This window comes from Cyprinodon tularosa, unplaced genomic scaffold, assembly GCF_016077235.1.
Source record: "Cyprinodon tularosa strain WSP-4 unplaced genomic scaffold, ASM1607723v1 ctg461, whole genome shotgun sequence".
NCBI lineage: Eukaryota > Metazoa > Chordata > Actinopteri > Cyprinodontiformes > Cyprinodontidae > Cyprinodon > Cyprinodon tularosa.
The window spans coordinates 619,256-639,659 of record NW_024039187.1 but is presented as its reverse complement, the minus strand read 5'-3'; the positions used below and the strand labels follow the sequence as shown (position 1 = coordinate 639,659).

The following is a 20,404-nucleotide window of genomic DNA, read 5'->3' as shown; positions in this document are numbered from 1 at the left end:
AAGAGCTTATCTGAAGTTGAATTATTGGGCATTTACTGAAACACTGCATTGTTGACAAGGAAGGGGACAGAGGAAGAGAGGATAGAAGGGGGCTGAAAGAAACCAAAGTCTGGCATTTTACTGAAACACTGCATTGATTTCATCAATCTGTTATAGTATGTCAGGATGGGCACCTTCACATCCTCCACCTTTGATCTCAAGACAAGTGTCCTACAGGGCAAGTATCTCAACCATGTGCAAGGCACCAAAAGTGAGTAGGTCCAAATTGAACACAACACCACAATCTACTCAAACCTGAGCATCAATGGGGAAGAAGTGTTTCTTAAACATCTCAGAGGACATGGACTGGACCAGGACCACCACCCAGATGACTAAAAAAGACCCAGGGGTGTTTTTTTTTTCCTCAATCAGAATTCTGATGAGGATGACTATCCTTCACCTCTGCTGAAAAACATCCATTAGTGCTTAGTAGATCATCAGGAGTTCATTCGAGTCGTCCCGTCTTAAGGTCCACAGAGATCGGGGAGGGCCCAGCGCATCTAGAACTCTCTTTTCACTCACCTTCCCTCTGAAGGATGAAGAGGCCTGCACCAAACGCAACCTGGTCTGATGACAAACCCCTTACCCAGACAATATGTCCAGAGATGCCACCCAAGTGATCAGAGCAAAGAGACTCGGCCATATTTAAGCAGGTTGGGTAGAGGATTAATTACCCCCTCCTCTTAGTGGAGCCCAGTTTGAGCCGCTTGCTTCAAGGCTTCAAGGACTTAGCGGTGGGTGAAAATGGCCCTGACAGCAACAAGATGGCTAGAGCTATAAGGGCGTATGGCTCAGTGAATACTAGTTATACCTGAATGGGGCCACAGTGAATACCTATACCAGCATGTACTGTTTGAACCAATAGCAGATTTTAATTTCAATAGCTATTATTTAACCACTTAGTGCAGCAACAGTGGCTTTAAGAGAATTAATAACATTAAATAAATAAAGTGCCAGTTCAAGAGTTTTGGCAGAAATTTGCCCCATCTGGTCACAAGTTGAGATGACACAATTGTTATGAAGAGATTATGATATCTGGGTTAAGAAAGTCATAAATAGTGTGGTTATTTTGAGCAATGCTTCTTGTTTTTTTGGCGAAAGTGGGCTATTGAAGAGCAGATCTGAGCTCCTTCACTGCAAAAACAAATAGAAATAAGTACAAATTGTCTTAAATAAAGTGAATTTGTCCTTAATTTGAGTAGGTAAATAAGATGACCTGCCAAAGGAATAAGATTCTTTACTCTTAAAATAAGACAATTAGATAATATGCTCTTGAAATAAGACAGCAATAATTTTTTTACTTAGTCTAAGTGTAAATTGTCTTTTTCCAATGGCAAAGTGTCTCACTTACCTCCTCAAATCCAGAAAGAAATGCCCTTAATTTAAAAGAAATCACTTATTTAGATTTAAGTTTTTTTGCACTTTTGCTGCAGCCTTCCTCAACATTTAGCCATCTGAGTGCCAACCAGGTATCAGCTCAGCCAAAAGTTAAATGTTTTACTCTTGTGTTGAGCCAGTGATGGGGTCTGACCTATTAATCTGAACTTTAGACTGCTTTGATCCAGTTGATCTTTCAAAGTTAGAAAAAACTACTGTCTTCATCTATTGTAAACCTTCACCTTTGTTAGATTCAGTTTAAACCTTTGCTTAAGAAACCTTCTCTTGACCCAGATGACTTGGTCAATTATAGACCTATATCCAATCTTCCTTTCTCCTCTAAAATTCTTGAGAAAATAGTTGCCAAAAAAGTGTGCGATCACTTCCACCATAATGAGCTTTTTGAAGAGTTTCAGTCTGGCTTTAGAGCTCATCATAGCACTGAAACAGCTCTGGTGAAAGTCACTAATGATATTCTCATGGCCTCAGATAATGGACTTGTATCTGTGTTCATCCTGTTGGATCTTAGTGCTGCATTTGATACAGTTGACCATAATATTCTTTTAGAAAGACTTGAATATTTTGTTGGAATTAAAGGAACAGCACTAGACTGGTTTAAATCTTATCTATCTGATCGAATTCAGTTTGTTCACGTTAATGATAGATCTTCCACATGCACAAATGTTACCTGTGGAGTACCACAGGGATCAGTGCTTTCTCCTTCTGAATTCAGACAAAACAGAAGTTATAATCTTTGGACCAGAGTCTTTGAAAAATAAGCTGATTAGTCAGTCCTTTCATTTGGATGGGATTAAACTGATTTCAGATAATAAAGTAAAAAATCTTGGTGTTGTTTTTGATCAGGACCTGTCATTTAAATCCCATATCAAAGAGATTTCTAGAATTTCCTTCTTTCATCTGAGGAACATTGCAAAAATGAGAAATCTCCTGTCCAGGGGTGATGCTGAGAAACTAGTCCATGCATCTGTTACTTCAAGGCTGGACTATTGTAATTCTTTACTATCAGGAAGTCCACAAACTGTAGTTAAAAGCCTTCAGCTGATCCAAAATGCTGCAGCCAGAGTTCTGATAAAAATGAAAAAGAGAGATCACATCTCTCCTATCCTGGCTTCTCTTCATTGGCTTCCTGTTAAATCAGAATAGAATTTAAAATCCTCCTTCTCACATATAAAGCCTTAAATGGCCAAGCTCCATCTGATATCAGAGATCTGATTGTTCCTTATGTTCCTAACAGAGCACTTCGCTCTCAATCTGCAGGTTTACTAGTGGTTCCTAGAATTTCTAAAAGTAGAATGGGAGGCAGATCTTTTAGTTATCAGGCTCCTCTCCTGTGGAACCAACTACCAGTTTTAGTCCTTGAGGCAGACACCCTGTCTACTTTTAAGGCTAGGCTTAAAACTTTCCTTTTTGATAAAGCTTATGGTTAGAGTGGCTCAGGTTATCCTGAGCTATCTCTATAGTTCTGCTGCTATAGGCTTAGACTGATGGATCCTCCAGATCAAGGACCTTCCAAGATGTCAGCACAGAAAAATAATGACAAAACAGCCCAAGAGATTCACTGCTGCTAAAAACAGTCAAGAGTCTCAAAATGCTAAAAAAAAAACTAAAATCTAATCAGCCATTAAATCTTTAGATGTACCCTCTAAATGCGTCACTTCTCAGGAGTTTTGACCTGTGATTGGTCTGACCTGTGATAGTATCTATCTTGTAAACTGACACACCTGACTTCAATATGAGCTAATTAGCAAAGCTTGACTAATGCTATCATGGTAGCTTAGCTATTTGATTCAGGGTTAGGGGATGCTGCTAAAAGAACTTTCTTTGGTTTAAATGCAAACAAAGTGAACCTTCAGGTGAGTCACATTTGAAACAGCCTTTACCAGAGGGCGGTGAAAATCCCTGCTGTTGGAACACATGCAGACTAATATCCTCGACCTCACAAGTCTCACTCAAACATAATGCTTTGCATTTCCCTCAGATCCCGTTTCTGAGGAAGATGGTGTCCACCTGGAAGCAGACCATCTGGCTTCTACTTTCACTCAGTTTTTCAACAAATCACTGCAATGGTGAAATATTCACTTTGACTTCCAAACCCTTCACCATCATCCCAGTTCCAGGGATACGCACAATTAAGGGGTTAAACGATGCAGGCCTGCAGCTCTGACCTCTGTGGTCATGAAATCTTTTAAGTGACTGATGTGGGAGCATCTGAAGGAGATCACAGGCCCCATTCTGACCCCCTGTAGTTTGCTTACTGGGCCAAAAAGGTCTGCAGAGGATGCAGTCTATCTAGGGATACATTTTAATATGCACCGATTCCTTCGATCAACAGTGGTCTACACTATGATTTGGTACTATTAGTTCCACCTTTAACACCAACAGCAGAGACCGCCAATCAGAAGCGTCCTTCTGATTGGCGTCAGCTGCTGCAGGTGATAATTGGTGAGAAATAAACAAAGTCCAAATAAATATATAAATCAAACCAATTTAGTTCTGGTCTTCATTTAAATTGGTAAAAATAACAAAAAGGTAATGTGAAGTCAGAATCAGGCCAGGAGGGAGTTTGTTGCAACCTCAACCCAAAAGGTCCACTATGGCTGCCTTGGACATCACCCTCACTCAAAACTGCACTAAAAATCTGCAGATCTTTATTTAATCACACAGTGATAAACAGTGTTTAAAAGAAATATATTACAATTTTGCTCTAATACAAATAACAACAAAAAAAACATGAATAATATCATGTTAGTAAGCACACCCTGCTGGTTAATAAACATTGAACTGGAACAAGGTCTATGCTACGTACAGACTGGAGCAGGAGCAGCAAAGACACGCGTGTAATGGCAGCTATATTTGCTGTGATCAGCGGGTAAAAAGTAGTTTAAATCTATGTTGAAGTGAGAAAGTCCTCCTGAAAACATGGTCTGTGCAGTCAGTTCATCCAGATTACCATCCTGCCTTCAAAGATTATTTCTCTGTGGGAGCCGCTCAGACCCCCACATACCGGCGGTGCGCTGTCACTGGGAATCCCCAGCAGCAGCTGCCTCAGGCCCGCTCACCTCTTGGGGGTTTTCCCCTACTGTTGATGGCGGCTGGAAGTAGATGTTAGCGTTTTTCAGGTCTGTGCTACAAACTGCAGGCAGCAGGATAAGAAAAGCAAACATATTCTGCCGGCAGGTTTCAGCATTTTAAGTTAATTTAGGCGTTAATAAACTGTTTCAGAGGAGTGATCATAGCGCTCTGCAATCAGCAGTGCTGTGTCTGACTCCCTGCCAGCTCCCAGATCAGCTTCTCTGATTGGTCCAGCAGCTAAAGTTCAAGTTTTCAACTCCAGCTGCTTCTGAAGCGCCTCAGAAGCACATGAGTTGCTGCTGCTCTTGCTCTAAATATGTTGCGGGACCTTTTGCTGCGCCTTGATGCGCGTCAACCATTGACTTTGTATTTAAACCTGCTGCTTCTGCTGCTTCAGGTGTTAACGTAGCATAACTGTTGCAGCTTCAGTCTGAACAGGAACCTCTTTAAAAATTTCCCCTTAAGTTTTCATTTTCAGAGTCTGTGAAACTGAAGGTAAACTCCAACAATCAGCTGTTGTGTTATCTTTTAACATTTCAAGCAGAGTGAAATATTTAAATTGAACTGATCCTCAGATGAAAGTGGAGTAATTTCCATCGCGCTTTATACCTGCTGGGGTGACGAGGGGTGCTGGTGCCTATCTCCAGCTGTCTATGTGTAAGAGGCGGGTCCACCCTGGACAGGTCGCCAGTCCATCGCAGGGCAACACAGACAAACAACCATTCACGCACACACTCACACCTAAGGATAATTTAGAGAAGCCAATTAAACTGACATTCATGTTTTTGGACTGTGGGAGGAAGCAGGAGTACCCGGAGAGAACCACGCATGCTCAGGGAGAACATGCAAACTCCATGCAGAAAAACCCCAGGCCGGGAATCGAACCTAAAACCTTTCGTCTGCAGGGCAGCAGTGCAACCCACTGCTGCATTGAGCAGATGAAAGTGAAGTAATTAAAGTAAATCAGCCTGATTTCTTCATTTTATAGAAACCTTTTGACCTTTGACCTGCAGAAGGAAGCCCCTTCATGCGCAGTGAGAGTAGGTGTTTCTGTGAAGCACTGAGGGATTATGGCTGTTGGTTCGGACAGATTAGGAGCATCTGACAGTCTTACTGAACCAAAGCACTCCTTCAGGCTTGACAGCTTCGCTTCGGAGCTGATAGGAGACCTTCTGCTCCTCAATGTTTTCATTTCTCATCTAACTGAAGCATCGCAGCGAGTCTCCTAAAACACGGGACACATCCCAGAACCCACAGAGAGGCGGACGGAGCCTCAGCAACACCGACTGACTCCGGTCAATGTGGCCAAACTTGAACCCAGAGATCTCTCCAAGCTGCGTCTCTCCAAGCTGCGCACCTGGAGCTGCTGCGCACAGTTGGCCAGCTGGTTTTCTCCTAAAGTAACCTACAGCTGTAAACGCCGCAGCCTAGAGCGGAACAAACACCCCGCAGCTTTTCTTACCTTGGTGGCAGATGAGGATAAAGTGCGCAGCCAGAAGCAGCCCGCAGCCTTTAGTCTCCATGTTGCGGGAAGCGCGCGCGTAGCTCGGAGAAGTAATTCAGATGAAGTGGGGAACAGGTCCCGGTCCGTCCCAGCTCCTCACTGCTCCTCCATGCTCATCCTACTACGGCTCCTTGTTTGGCTGCGTGTGTGTGTGTGTGTGATATAGAGAGTGTGTGCGCGCGCTGTCCTCCCTCCGCTCTGCCTGAAGAAGCCGCCAGACTGAAGCGCTGCACCGCCCACAGTTCGAGGTCACGCCGGCTCCATTTCTTTCACACAACGAGCCCGAGCTGCGCTTCTCACACTTATAATGCACAGCTTAGCTGATAGCTAATGGGGGGAAATAAAGACCAAAACAATGGGAAAGCAAATAAAGAGGAGGGACAGAGGGGCCAAGGAAACAGAAGACAAGGATGGGGACAGAGGAAGAGAGGATAGAAGGGGGCTGAAAGAAACCAAAGTCTGCTCTGGAAAATAGAAAATAAAAAAGTTTGAACTTGCAGCTGAATGGAGAGCCCTCCTTCCTCTATAGGGAAACGGAAAGGTTCACCACAAAGTAAATATGGATGAAAGAAAATAAAAATAAAGAAGAGAGTTTATGTGAAGTTTCTCAGCTGTATTGGAATGGATCCATCTTCTGCTCATGGAGAACAGTTTCAGAACCATCAGTACAATAAGTTGAGTTTGATAATTTTATTTCATGAATTATTCTATCCTGTCACTAAAAAATAGCTTTAAAATACAAAGAACAAACTATTTTTCAGCTTGATGCTTTTTCGTTTTTTTTTTACCCAAAACATACCAGCCACTTTAGTCTCAATTCTATTCAGTTTATTTCTATAGCGCCAATTCACATCATGTCATCTCAGGTCACCTTACAGTTCACCAGATCATCCAGTCAGATTGATTAAAAGTTTTCTATCTAAGGAAAACCAGCTGATTGCATCAACTTATTGACTCTTCAGCAATCCCTCATACTAAGCATGCTTGTAGCGACAGTGGAGAGGAAAAACTCCCTTTGAACAGGAAGAAACCTCCAGCAGAACCAGGCTCAGTGTGAGCGGCCATCTGCTGAGGCCGACTGGGGTTCAAGGAGACAGAAGCAGACATAGAAAAAGAAGCATAGATACAAAAGGCAACTGTCAACCAGCTCCACAGGCGGTCCCGTCCAGGAAACACACACAGCTAGGCAGACAAGCTCCAAGCCAGCTCCCATGTCAGAGGATGAAGAGAGCACATCCAGTTAGTCACAGTCAGAGAAACAGGACTACACTGGAAAACAGGCCAAGCTCCAACATCTAGAAACAAAGGTGTTGATGGCAGCAGCACAGCTGATATTTCTCTCCAGGATGGAGTCACAGCCAAACAGGAACAGACCAGGTTAAGCTACTATGAGAAAAAGCAGAGAGAGCAGAACGTTAGAGATTGAACTAACAGATTCTGCAGATTGGGAGAATAGAGATAGAATGAAGCAGAATGATGAAAAAGGGGTCCCTATGTCCTCCAGCAGTCTAAGCCCAACAAATCATGTTCAGTGTAGTTTAGGTCTGACAAATCTAAATATGCCTGATTTTAAACTAGACATGGTCATGTCTACCATACCGAATTAAAGGAAGAATCCTGTCAGCGAGGAATAATCAATGGATCATTATTTATACCTAAAGCTAATACTGTTGGGATCTGGAGATCTACCACTTGTCTCCAGCAGAGAGCGCTGTGGGTCTCCTGGGCTGGAGCCTCCAGCACACCTAAGGACCATCAGCCCATCAGGAGACCTTCTACATAAGCAGCAGTCAGACCTTCCTTCAACGCCGCAGTGTTGACCAAGTTTGGTTAGCGAACCTGAGCCTCTGTTTATCTTAGTGAATCTTAGTTGACTCTAGAAGAGAAACTAGATTCTAACCTGCCTCTGTCTTCTTTGCTCACAGAGAACCCGACTGAAGTCTGAAGCTCTGGATGAGCTGTGCCTGGAAACCTGCCTGCCTGCCCAAGGAAGCCAAACCTGAAGATATCAGTCTGGATTCCTCCACCAGCTCTCAAGGAAGAGCTAGGAAACCAAGCCAAGATCTGAAACTCACAAGCCAGAAGCTAGACACTGCTGCTGCTGAGCTCTCTGCTGAATCTACTGTCTCTGGACCCAACCGGTTCCCCCTCTCAAAGGGATCAGCCAGAACCTCATCAAGGTGCATTCTGAATAGACACACTTGACAAACCATCGAAGCTGCCTGGCTAATCAAACTATCCATCTCTGCAGATATCAGTGATTCCAGTCTCGGACCTGTACCAGAACCAGTCCATATTACTCTGTGTGTGTGCTCCTTCAATAAACTCTGTTAAACTTTTACTCAGCGTCATGTGGTGTTCTGCATGTGGGTTAAGTCTCTTAAGCCTATCATGACAAATACGTTCATGGGGATTTAATTAATTTAGTGTTAATCAGTAAAATAATAAAAACATACGTATAATAATTGTTAAAAAAAGAAAAATAATTTTTGCCATGATCACTGAGTCTGGGAGCGGCCAGTTTTGCCCAAATATAGTAACCCCTCCCTCCTGCCATCTTCCAGCAGTGACGTCACGGTGCGGTAAGCCTAGCGCCATTCTCCCCGCTTTACAAGCAAAATCAATGGGAACTACTAGACACATCTGCAATCAGCAACAATTATTGAAGAGTTCCAGAGGACTTCACCATTGAAATTCACCAGAGCTATAGTGAAACTGACAATGCCCACGTGCATGGCAGCTGGATGTTAGAATACATCGGGTAAAAGTGAAAAGTGAGTCATTTCCCCTTTCTGATTCCTGATCCTCCACGGACGGGTTGGTCGTTGGATTGCCAACTTGAAGAGGGAGGATTTGCCATCGAACTTCTGGCCAGAGAAAAAACACGTAATATGTAGCCAACATTTGGAAGAAGAATGTTTTCAAGATGACTTGGATAATAGCGCGTTGTAACAAACACCAGATACAGCACTGGGACTTGATCAACAGCCGATACCGCACCGTGACGTCACAAACCAGTAGGTGGCAGTAGTGTTCTTTGACAAACATGGATGCCTCCAGTAAAGCGCATTCACGTGAAAATTACTCTCAATTAAAAACACTGATCATTTATTGAAGAATATGTAATAATTGCATATTTATGTATTACCAGATTTTTTCTTTAAAGCCATATAAGCTCTCAATGTTGCAGCTAAACCCTGAAAAGCTAGTCATACACGCTGGGGCTTTCCAATCAATATTCTGACATATACTGTATATATACTCATGTCAAACAGAAAAGTAATTCTTGAAAACTACAAATATTTGTCAAAAAAAGCCAAACTAACTGAGCCATTTTACCCCTCTAAGCTGGTCCACATTTTCATGAAGCGTCAAACTAACCATGCAGCCACAGGAGGGACCAAGAAACGCCTGCAGAAAGGCAGAGGCTTCCTAAACTCATAAAAGACATGATTAGTTCTGGGTGGACAGAGGAGGCTGGAACCAGAAGACCTGAGTGAAAAACGATCTGTGCCAACTGCCGAGCTTGGTTCCTTACAACCGTTTACATACCGCATTAGTACGGTTCCACAAGCAAACCGATGGTAAACAAGCAAACCACCATGGCGTCACTAGTAACATGCAGAGAGTCAGACAAAGAAGGCAGCCTTTGGTGAATTTACTAGACAGAGTCGGCTTTTGGGAAGTGGGTACAACAAACAATAGTCTAATCAGGGGTTCCAGGCGCAGAAAACAACGACAGACGTTTAGGTTAATCAGAGTGCTAAGAAGATCATCGCTGGAAATCGTGTGTCACGGTAGGGAAGGTAGGATTTTTATGAATGGCTGAAATTTCCTCATTATGGAGGCTGAATGCATGGTAGGGTGACCAGGCATCCTCTTTTTCCTGGACATGTCCTACTTTTCATACCTAAAAAATTTCAAAATCATTCAGGATTTTGGTCGATTACAGTGCAGCAGATCCGATCTGTCAGCTCCGGGGCTGGTCCGGGAACCCCGGAAGATGGGGGCAGGAAGCCAGCCGGGGGAAGGAGCGACCGAACCCTACCTGGTGACGGTAGTCTGGACACCGGAGGGCCCGTCTGGGGGAAGCACACCGTCACCGGGTCGGGTTCGGATCAGCTCAGGAGTTGATGACTAGGTTTGAATGCCCGGTCTAACTAGCTAACAAGTCAAGAAAAAAGGTAAAAAGCTAATTGAAAAGTTAAAAAGTAAAGTTAAAAAGTTATTAAGACTAGTAAACAATTATATTTAGGTTTATAAAGTATAAAATTTAAGTGTCAGTATCAGCATTAATGCCTCTAAGGTTATGTTGCACAAAAAAATTGTTTTTGAATTAATTTCTTATAGAAGAACTTATGTTATTTTTCTTAATATATTCGGACAAGTTGGAGTTTTTTGGTATTACGTTGACATTCATTTTTGCCATCAGAATATCCATATTTTTTAATGTTACAAAGGTAATAAGGTCTTGTCCTGGATTCCAATAACGCTATTGGCCTGTCATAGAAGAAGTTGTTATCTGGATCCACGTTGTCTTCCATGTCCTGACTTTAAAGGAATAGTACACGGAAGTCTGCCGTCTTCCGTAGCGTCGTGATCGCGCATGTGCGCGCTTTCAGGAAAAATCCTATACACTACTGTTTATGCTCTAAAAACATTCTAAATGACTTCGTTTCGAGTAAATTCTGGATGCTACCCACTCAGGAAACTTGGAATACATTGGACGAGCAGTATGGAGGAATATTGAAACGTTTTTTGTGGACTTTTATGGACCTTTCTGCCTCGGGCGCTGGGCACCTCCATTATTTGAATGTCAGCAGACAGCAAGAAGCCTCCCAGATCTCCAGATGCATTTGAGATATCAAAAAAGTACTCCAGGGTGTTGTTCAGCATGGGGGTGAGTAGAAAATGAAGGCTAATCATGTTTTGGGTGTACTATTCCTTTAAAGGGATAGTTCGGTATTTTTGACATGAATCTGTATGGCATCCCCATCACCAGCGGCATGCAATCACACTGACTTACCCCTGGCAGCGTCCTGTGAGCAGAGTTATCGTCCAGTTTTGGTCAAGCCGAAAGTAGTCCTGCAGGTTTTTAGGTACAGCGAAATAAAACTTTTCTCTTCCCAAAACATTATGTGTTCAAAAGAGTGATATTTTCGCATCCCAAAAACGTTGTAGTTGAAAAAGTCACACGTCATTATCAATTGGTCCTATTTTCTCTCTGTTCGTATCAGTGCGCGCCGTCATTCAGACAGCGAGCCCAACAACAGCCATGTCTCCCTCCGCCGCGGAGGGAGACATGGCTGTTGCCATCTATCTATCTATCTATCTATCTATCTATCTATCTATCTATCTGGCTGGGACTTCCTCGTCATGTCGGCATTCTTCTTGGTCAGGTGCTCGTTAATGAACACTTCTGACCCCTTTAGCAACCTGCCCTGTATCAGCAGAGCAGTTTTTTGTTTCCTGTTACTGAACCTCATGATAATCATCGGTCTGTCATTGTTCCCTCTTCTCTGGAGCAGGTGGCACACTTCACTGGGTCACAGTCCAGCTTCATCCCCTTCAACAAGAAGAACGAGGCCACCAGCCGGACAGGGCCCTGTCACCGCGCCGGCTTAAGAGCGGGGCTAGACACTAGGGGTGTAAATAATAATCGTTTTGTATCGATGCATCAATCCAAAAGCCGACGATCCGATGCATCGACACGTCCGCAAGAGTAACGATTCATGTTTTTTTTTTTCCCTCCGGTCTTTTTTTATCCATTTGCTCCTGGGCGTAATTCTTCCTCCCGTGCTGCGGTGCCGCTAAACCTATTTTGCCCTCCTACCTCGCTTCCTGGTTATACTCTTACAGCAGTTTGTTGCAGCAAGCTTTACACAGACATTTTTAAATTATGCTCAGTATTGAAGCGTGGTCTGAGCTACACGCTGTGGGTCTAGATACGGCCGAGGCGATGAGGAAGTGGGGGCGAGTTTAGTCCGACGACGGAGGGACAATGGGGAAAAAAGAGCGGAGATTCAGCTGGAAAAAGGCTCCCAGCGTTCTCGCGCACCTCGCTCTTCTAGCGGGTCAAACTTCACGAGTTGTTTTCCGCATTTTCGGTCATAAAAACAAAACAAGCCGGCCTCCTGTCTGGTGCACTGTTTGCGGTCAGCTACAATCTGGGAGAGGAGCAGCGGAGCGTCTGTGGAGGGGGCGGTGACGCAACACTCTGGAACCTTCTTCTTCTTCTTTTTTTTAATGGCGGTTGGCAAACAACTTATAGGTGCATTACCGCCACCTTCCAGAATGGAGTATGGACCAGACAAACTATTATATTCTCCCTAATATACCCGTTCTTCTTAGAAAATTAAAAATACTACCAAAAACTACATCCCCAGATGACCTTTGAAACAATTCCCTTATATCTAGTTTATTTTTATTCCTGTCTAACTCTCTACACAACATCTCTCTTTCCTGAGTATATTTATTACATTCTAAAAAAATATGTTGGACAGTTTCTTTGGAGCCGAGGTATTGCATTGAACTCATTACACTGATATTGTGCAGTATTTTTGCAGTATTTTTTGATGCAACTTTTCTACTTCTGTTATTTGCTGTTGTTTATAAAGAAAATGCATAATGATATTACAGCTTTCGTTGATTTATTTCAAACTTGAAACTTTGTTTAGCCTGTAAGGTGTAAAAAAAAAAATAATAATAATAAAAAAAAAAATTAACCAATTAATCGATTAATCGAATCGTATCGTGGTGTATTCTTAAGTATCGAAAATAATCGAATCGTTGGGTCAGGAAATCGATACTGAATCGAATCGCCATGATGGATGTGATTTACACCCCTACTAGACACACAGTCCGGTGATGATCACATCATTCATTCTGGTCTACTGTTCCAAGTCAGCCATTCAGTCTTCCAAAGCTGCAATCATCTGGTCCTTTTCTCATTCAGCAGTCGCCAAGCCTTCACCTCTTCAACCAAAATGGACATTTTTGCTTGAGTCGGAAGGCCGAGGTTTCTCCTGAAAGGAAGTCCAACGGTTTCCTTATCTCCTTTAAATCCTCCAAGGCTGGATTCTTCTTAGGGCTCATGCTGGCTACAGTAAGGTAAACACCGCCACGCAACAGCCAAGACGCCGCCAAACCCAAGAAGCCACTTTCACGCCTTTTGTTAATTCCTTGTTACAGCTACAGTATATTAATCTAGATTATCATGTTAGGAATATTATTATTAATGATGTGTCAGTCTGTTAATCTCTAATATTACCTGCCTGTTGGCCTGTCAGAACTAATGTTTTCTGAAGTAGTTTATCTTATTAGAATGAATATAACAGAGGTTTGAGAGTGGAATGAGTGAACACACTTTCTTAACACACTCTGTAATGTTTTGATAAGGCTGGAGCCATTGATGTCTCCTCATCCCTCATCTACAAATGTGTATGATGTGATGATGTAATGTTTTGATGATGCTGTTTAATTCAAACTACATACATTTATTAATATATTTTTTAAAAACTGTTAAAAGTACAGGTGGTAAAAGTACAGGTGGATAAAACCTGAAGGCAATAATTTATTTTTAATAAGACTGGTAACACTGTCTCAGCCTTTAGAAGCAAGCCCCTTTCCTCACATATAAACTATCATTGGGTAAAGTGGTAAGATGGCTGAGACTTAATATTATCAGGCTCCTCTCCTGTGGAACCAACGACCAGTTTTAGTCCATGAGGCAGACACCCTGTCTACTTTTAAGGCTAGACTTAAAACTTTCCTTTTTGATAAAGCTTATAGTTAGAGTGGCTCAGGTTATCCTGAGCTATCTCTATAGTTATGCTGCTATAGGCTTAGACTGCTGGAGGACATAGGGACCCCTTTTTCATCATTCAGTTTCATTCTATCTCTATTCTCCCACTCTGCAGAATCTGTTAGTTCAATCTCTAACGTTCTGCTCTCTCTGCTTTTTCACATAGTAGCTTCATCCGATCTGTTCCTGTTTGGCTGTGACTCCATCCTGGAGAGAAATATCAGCTGTGCTGCCGCCATCAACACCTTTGTTTGTAGATGTTGGAGCTTGGCCGCTTTTCAGTGTAGTCCTGTTTCTCTGACTGACTAACTGGATGTGCTCTCTTCATCCTCTGACATGGGAGCTGGCTCGGAGCTCGTCTGCCTGGCTGTGTGTTTCCTGGACGGGGCCGCTGGTTGACAGTTGCATTTTGTATCTATGCTTCTTTTTCTATGTCTGCTTCTGTCTCCTTGAACCCCAGTCGGCCTAAGCAGATGGCCGCTCACACTGAGCCTGGTTCTGCTGGAGGTTTCTTCCTGTTCAAAGCGAGTTTTTCCTCTCCACTGTCGCTACAAGCATGCTTAGTGTGAGGGATTGCTGAAGGGGCAATGAGTCGATGGAATCACCTTAAATAGAAAAATTTGAATCAATCTGACTGGATGATCTGGGGAACTGTAAAGTGACCTGAGATGACATGATGTGAATTGGTGCTATAGAAATAAACTGAATTGAAAATAATTTATTCTTAATAAAGGGTTAGAGCTATATTTAATAAATACTCTGCAAGTTAGGCCAGTGAAGCATTTTCTGTGTCTGTAAACTGGCAACATTCACCATTAACAGAACTCTACCATGAATATTTGATCTCTTACTTCAATATATTCTAACGTTTCATGGATTTTATGGTATGAAACCTTAGAGTAAGTTAAAATGACACTATGAAAAATAATGACTGTCAGCAGTAAAATCATAGGCAGCCGAACTGACCTGTGCGACCACCAAACCCTGAAGCGAACTCCATCCTTCTTCACCATATATGCTGAGTCGAGGTCAGGTAACTGGGCACAGCTGCTTCCACTCTGGAACATAATACTGGAAAAGGACCTTCTTTCCCTGCCAGTGAGCCACTTAGCAGTCTGTGGGCTGAATTAGTCGTGGAGTAAGGTTTTTGTTTAGGGTTGCTTGTAGAGGTTGTACTGTTGTTGCTGGAAGCCAGCTAAGCTGGTGGCTTTTATGGTTGTTAATCCTTTTGGATGGAGATTCTTTACATTTCTGTTATTTGTTTAGAAGCGTGTCTTTCTTTGGACTTAGATTTATGTTTACACAATAATAATTTCATTGCCTTTCAGGGTTTCAGTTTGTTTATGATAATACTGATTAAAAATGCTCACTTTATTCATGCATTTATATTTTTTTCTGACTCTAGAAGTGGCGGCTGCTGCCCTCCAAAACTCTCTTTAATTCGGACTAAGATTATATAATTATTGAAAATTTTTACATCTATTCATTCTTTTGCCTTTAAATATATATATATATATATATATATATATATATATATATATATATATATATATATATATATATATATATATATATATATATATATATATATATAATTTTATATATTTACATATCTATCTATCTATCTATCTATCTATCTATCTATATATATATATATATATATATATATATATATACATATATTATATTACATATCTATATATCTATAATTTTATTTTTAGTGTGGAAAGTTGTATTGTATTTCTTTGTGTTAAATGTGTGCAATATGTTAGGAAAACCTCCCTTCTGTCTGGCCGCTGTCAGTCAAATCTTTTAGCGTGCTCTGCCAATCAGCATTGAGTATTCACCTTGATGAACCGCCCCTGCTCCACAGACCCCATAAAAGGTTTAAACCGGTACACTGTATGATTTTTTTTTTGCCGTTTTTGTGGCGATTCTCCAGATGTGTGACAGTTCAGCCTCATGGTGGATCCTGTCTGTGTAGTATACAGGGGGTAATGAGGGGCGATCAGCCTCTAGCGGCATCCTCCCAATCAGCAATCATAAGGTCAGGATTAAATCAAACATGATGGAAATTCAGTCAGCCCTCCTTAGGTGTTGGTGGGTAAATCCTGCATTGCAAAAAATCTAAATTAGTTATTTTTTTCTAAAAATAAATGCATTTTTTCTTGAACTGAGGTGCTAATTGAGACGAGACAATTTTCATTTAAAATAAGAAAAAAATATTATATTGTCTTATTTTAAGTGCATATTATCTAATTATCTTATTTTAAGAGTAAATATACTCATTCCATTGGCAAATAATATTAAATACTTGCTCAAATTAAGGCTAAATACACTTAATTTAGGACATTATTACTTATTTCTGGATCATTTTTGCAGTGGGCTGTTGAAGCACAGCTACGAGCTGATTTACCACAACCTTGCGCACGGCACATGTAAAAACAATGGAAAACTTCTTCCTCTTCTTCAAGACTAACAAGTCTTGCCAGCGCCATCTCTCGGTGGAATCTGGATGTACAGTGTGAGCAGGTAGATTGCATCAGAGCATCAGGCCATAAGAACATTTGTGAACTTTTAAATGTTTCAACTTGCAGTCTGAGCTATAGCTGAGTACAGAGATGAAAATATTGCACAGTGCATGCTTGGCTTTAGCCTCAGTGAAAATGACAGATCTTTGAGTGTTATCCCTTCAGGGCTCTACTTTCTCACTGGTTGCCTTAATGCATAGTGGCTCAAACCTCAGCAGGGATTTCTATGAGAAATCCCTGCAAATTATGCATATTTAACAAAGTTTAATGATTACATTTATTAAGTTTAACAATGCATATTCCTGAACCTATATAACGTGAGTTAGGCTTCATCATATGTCCGGTGATATTCCAGACACTTGCACTAAATGTTTATCTGAAAAAGGAACTCTTCTCCATTGTTTGTGGGAATGTCCTATTATTATAATTAGATGTCTGTCTGAATTGCTTAAAGTGAAAGTCCCATTAGAGTTTACAATCTGTGTTCTAGGAATATATCCAATAGAATTTAAACAATCGCGGAAGACAACTACATTTATAGACTACGGACTTCTTCAAACCAGTAGATCTATTGCACTATGCTGGAGGAGCATGCAAGCCCCCCCCCCCATCGGACTCTGGAGGAAAGAAGTTGCAAGCTCACTCAGACAGGACATTGCAAAGGGCAAACACCGGGACATGAGAGTCTATGGGAGCCATATATATGGGGATTATATGAACTGAAAGTGGAGCTTATTTATGGGAGTTTTGAATGGATGTCTTGACTTCAGTTTTTTTAAGTATCTGCCTTAATCTAAAGGGCTTTGTATATTTTTGACACTAGACAAATGCAGGTTTAAATGGTGAATACATGAGGGAATTTAAGTGTGTATAAGCACATCTTAAAAGGTTAAGTTTGTTGTCTGTAAGTTTTGTTGTATCAAAAAAGAGAAAATTCTATAAAATATATTGGAGAAAAAAATTGCATATTCCACCAAATATTTGACAAAATCTACAGAAGAGGTTTAGCCTTCCTAGTATTCAATGAGAAATTGCCATAGAAACATTTGTAGACAAAAAACTGAGAGGTTCATAACAACATGCAGGACCAAGAAACTGGTACATTCACTAAATGAACTGTTGAGTTTCCAGTTTGAGCTGGTTTAAAACCGCCAGAGGTGTTGAACGTATTTGTTTTTACCAGGACGATGAGACCCACCAAAGTGATCAGGCTGAACTACAAACTGAGCCTCATCTCGTCCAATTCAGTCAACGCTCCCTGATGTGACCGAACAATCCATATGTGATTGATAAAGCTCCTGCAGGGCTTTGGACCTGCCAGATGATTGCTTCCAGTTCCACAGCCTGGCCTACAACCTCTGGACGGGTGTGATGGGGGTTAGAATAATGATGTTTGGTCTGTTTTTGTGTAACATGACCTCAATATTTCAGTTCATGAATTAATGGGCCTCAGTAAATTTTTTCTACTCTGTTTGTATTTTGAGTTATTTGGAATTGATCTTTTCTGTTCATTTTGAAAAGAAAATCAGAATAAAGTAAATAAAAAAACAAAAAAGAACAACAACAATCAGGATTTTCTCAGTATCTTTGTAAAAAAAAGACATTTATATATAAAATAAACACAAGCTGATTTTTTCATAATAGGCTTGGTCACACCACTTGTGTCCGACTAAAGAAGCCCAGAGCGGTCGTTTCCCTCTGACACTTTTTCACAGTGGTATTCTTGAGAAAACAAGTAAATTTTCTCATTATCTAAAGATAATGAGGCTGTTTTCTCGTAATAACCAGATAATTGGTGTGTGTTAAAACTGATTACATCCTTCAATACCACAACAACGGGAGAGGATTCATAAGTAGAAGTCTGTCAATTCTGTAAATAATCCTGTTTTTGACTTTGAGGTGACAAGACAACGTTAGATTAACCCCAAAATGAGTCCAGATTAAATATTTTCATTAAAAAAACTGTCAGATCTGTTTCTACTGTATTCCATCCAATCATCCAGCACCACCTGACAATGAGTGAAAAGAGAAAGGAAACTAAAAAACTGATTTTTTGTGCATGCACACCCGGCACCGCGACTGCACAGCTATGGGCATGGATGGACTGGGAATCCATGGCTGTTGGCCAGCCTCCTTCATTACTCAGACAGGTTAATCTTCTCGTTATCTCACGAAATCGATAACATTTTCGTCATAATGTCATAATTATCTTGAGAAAACAATTAATGTTTAAACTGTGATAACGACATAGTTATGTCATCATATTGAGAAGGGAAAGGAAAAAAAATAATAAGTCGAGTATGATGCTGCTCTAGCCTTCCATATCCAACTCTCCAAGCTGCAATGCATTTTTTCCCTGACAGACTGACTGCAGTTCCTACAGAGAAGCTCAAAAGATGAACAGGTCAGCAGATGTTCCAAAGTGTGTGCAGCTTTCAATCAATATACAGCTCCATGACCAACCTCAGGAACATCCTCCTAAATACAACAGGCAAATGATTAGAATATGTTTAAAATATAATAGGGAAAAGAAAATGCAGCAGTGAAAAATTCTATACTTTTTATTAAATTCAGCCACAATTCCTTCTATCTGCTACTAGTCTTACAAACAAGGCCAGGGTGATCTACTTACAATTTTTCCATTGCTGTAAAAAACAAACAACAAACAAAACAAAAAAAAAAAAAAAAACTGAACATCACAGCACATGTTTAAATGTATATTTAATCTAAATTTACAATGGAAAATAACCGTCTCTTTGATCTACATTTTTATATTTCCGGATTAATAACTGCACGTCTGCTTGTCTTTGTAGCACTTCAAAGAGATTTTATTAAAAGAAATGTTTAAACCACTTCTTGGCAATAAAGCATTTTTCATTCTGATACTGAATAGATAACAGATCTCTATGATTGTGATTTGCTTAAAGCAACACTGCATACATTTTGACCACAGTATTAGATTAATTTCAGATTTATTACATTATTTTTTCAGGTACATATCGGAGCGCTGTTGGCTATAAAACTTGAATTTTAGTGAATGCTTTACTGTAGGAGCTCCCATGAAAAACATATGGTTCAATCTGAAAAACTCACAAGAAAAGAAAAGACAATTAGGATATTTTAATTGATACAATTACTTTGTCTTTGGTGCTCAGACCTCAGCAGGAAACATAGAGCTAAATTTTGATAGATATGTTTCCAAAGCCAGCTGAATAGAGCGGACGACAAAGACAAGAACCTGCAGAGAGTTTTGCATTTATTGAAACTCAACGTAAATGACATCAGGGGGGAACGCTATCTGACGGGGCTATAAACCCTGTCAGATAGTGTTTCCCCTGCATAACATGGGGGTAATGGCATCTGATGCAGTGTAAATATCATCAGGCTGCATTAACTCTATTCATGGGTGTGAAGTTTTTTAACAGGGCGTTCAGATCTGGTGAGTGTATGAAATTAATAACTGGGGATGTCTAAGTCTGAAATCCTGTGTGTTTGGGTTGTTATAGATACTGCAACATCTATCTATCTATCTATCTATCTATCTATCTATCTATCTATCTATCTATCTATCTATCTATCTATCTATCTATCTATCTATCTATCTATCTATCTATCTATCTATCTATCTATCTATCTATCTATCTATCTATCTATCTATCTATCTATCTATCTATCTATCTATCTATCCATCCATCCATCCATCCATCCATCCATCCATCCATCCATCCAGATTTCTCCCTTTCTTCATATAACATTTGATCATTCTCGCTCTCCGTCGTTCTCCTGTGGCGCGAGCACAGGGCGGCTGTTACGCGCCTTTAGCGAGCATGCGTGTTTCCTGTCGCTTGCGCGGTGAATCGTGCCGCCTGCGCTGTGCGGAGATGCAGAGGAAACCGTATCTGATGGGGAAACGCAGCTCGACGTAACACCGGTATTTCCATCTAGAAAACGCTGTTTTGCTGCTGGAGTCCTCCTCACTCTCCATCCTCCCTCTCTCATGACAAGGCGCTTACGAGTCCTATGATGAAAAAATTTTCATTGTGCGACCTGAGTAAC

At 41.0% G+C, this 20,404-nt stretch overlaps 1 protein-coding gene across 1 annotated transcript in view; it reads right to left on the bottom strand.

Moving 5' to 3' along the window:
- The window catches only part of ptprz1a (protein tyrosine phosphatase receptor type Z1a), a 132,743-nt gene extending 126,442 nt beyond the window's left edge, over positions 1 to 6,301 (bottom strand). The window contains 1 exon segment of the mRNA XM_038301119.1: positions 5,972 to 6,301. Within this exon segment, the coding sequence (XP_038157047.1) occupies positions 5,972 to 6,032 (61 nt within the window). The 5' untranslated portion in view covers positions 6,033 to 6,301.
- Positions 6,302 to 20,404: the final 14,103 nt, after the last annotated feature.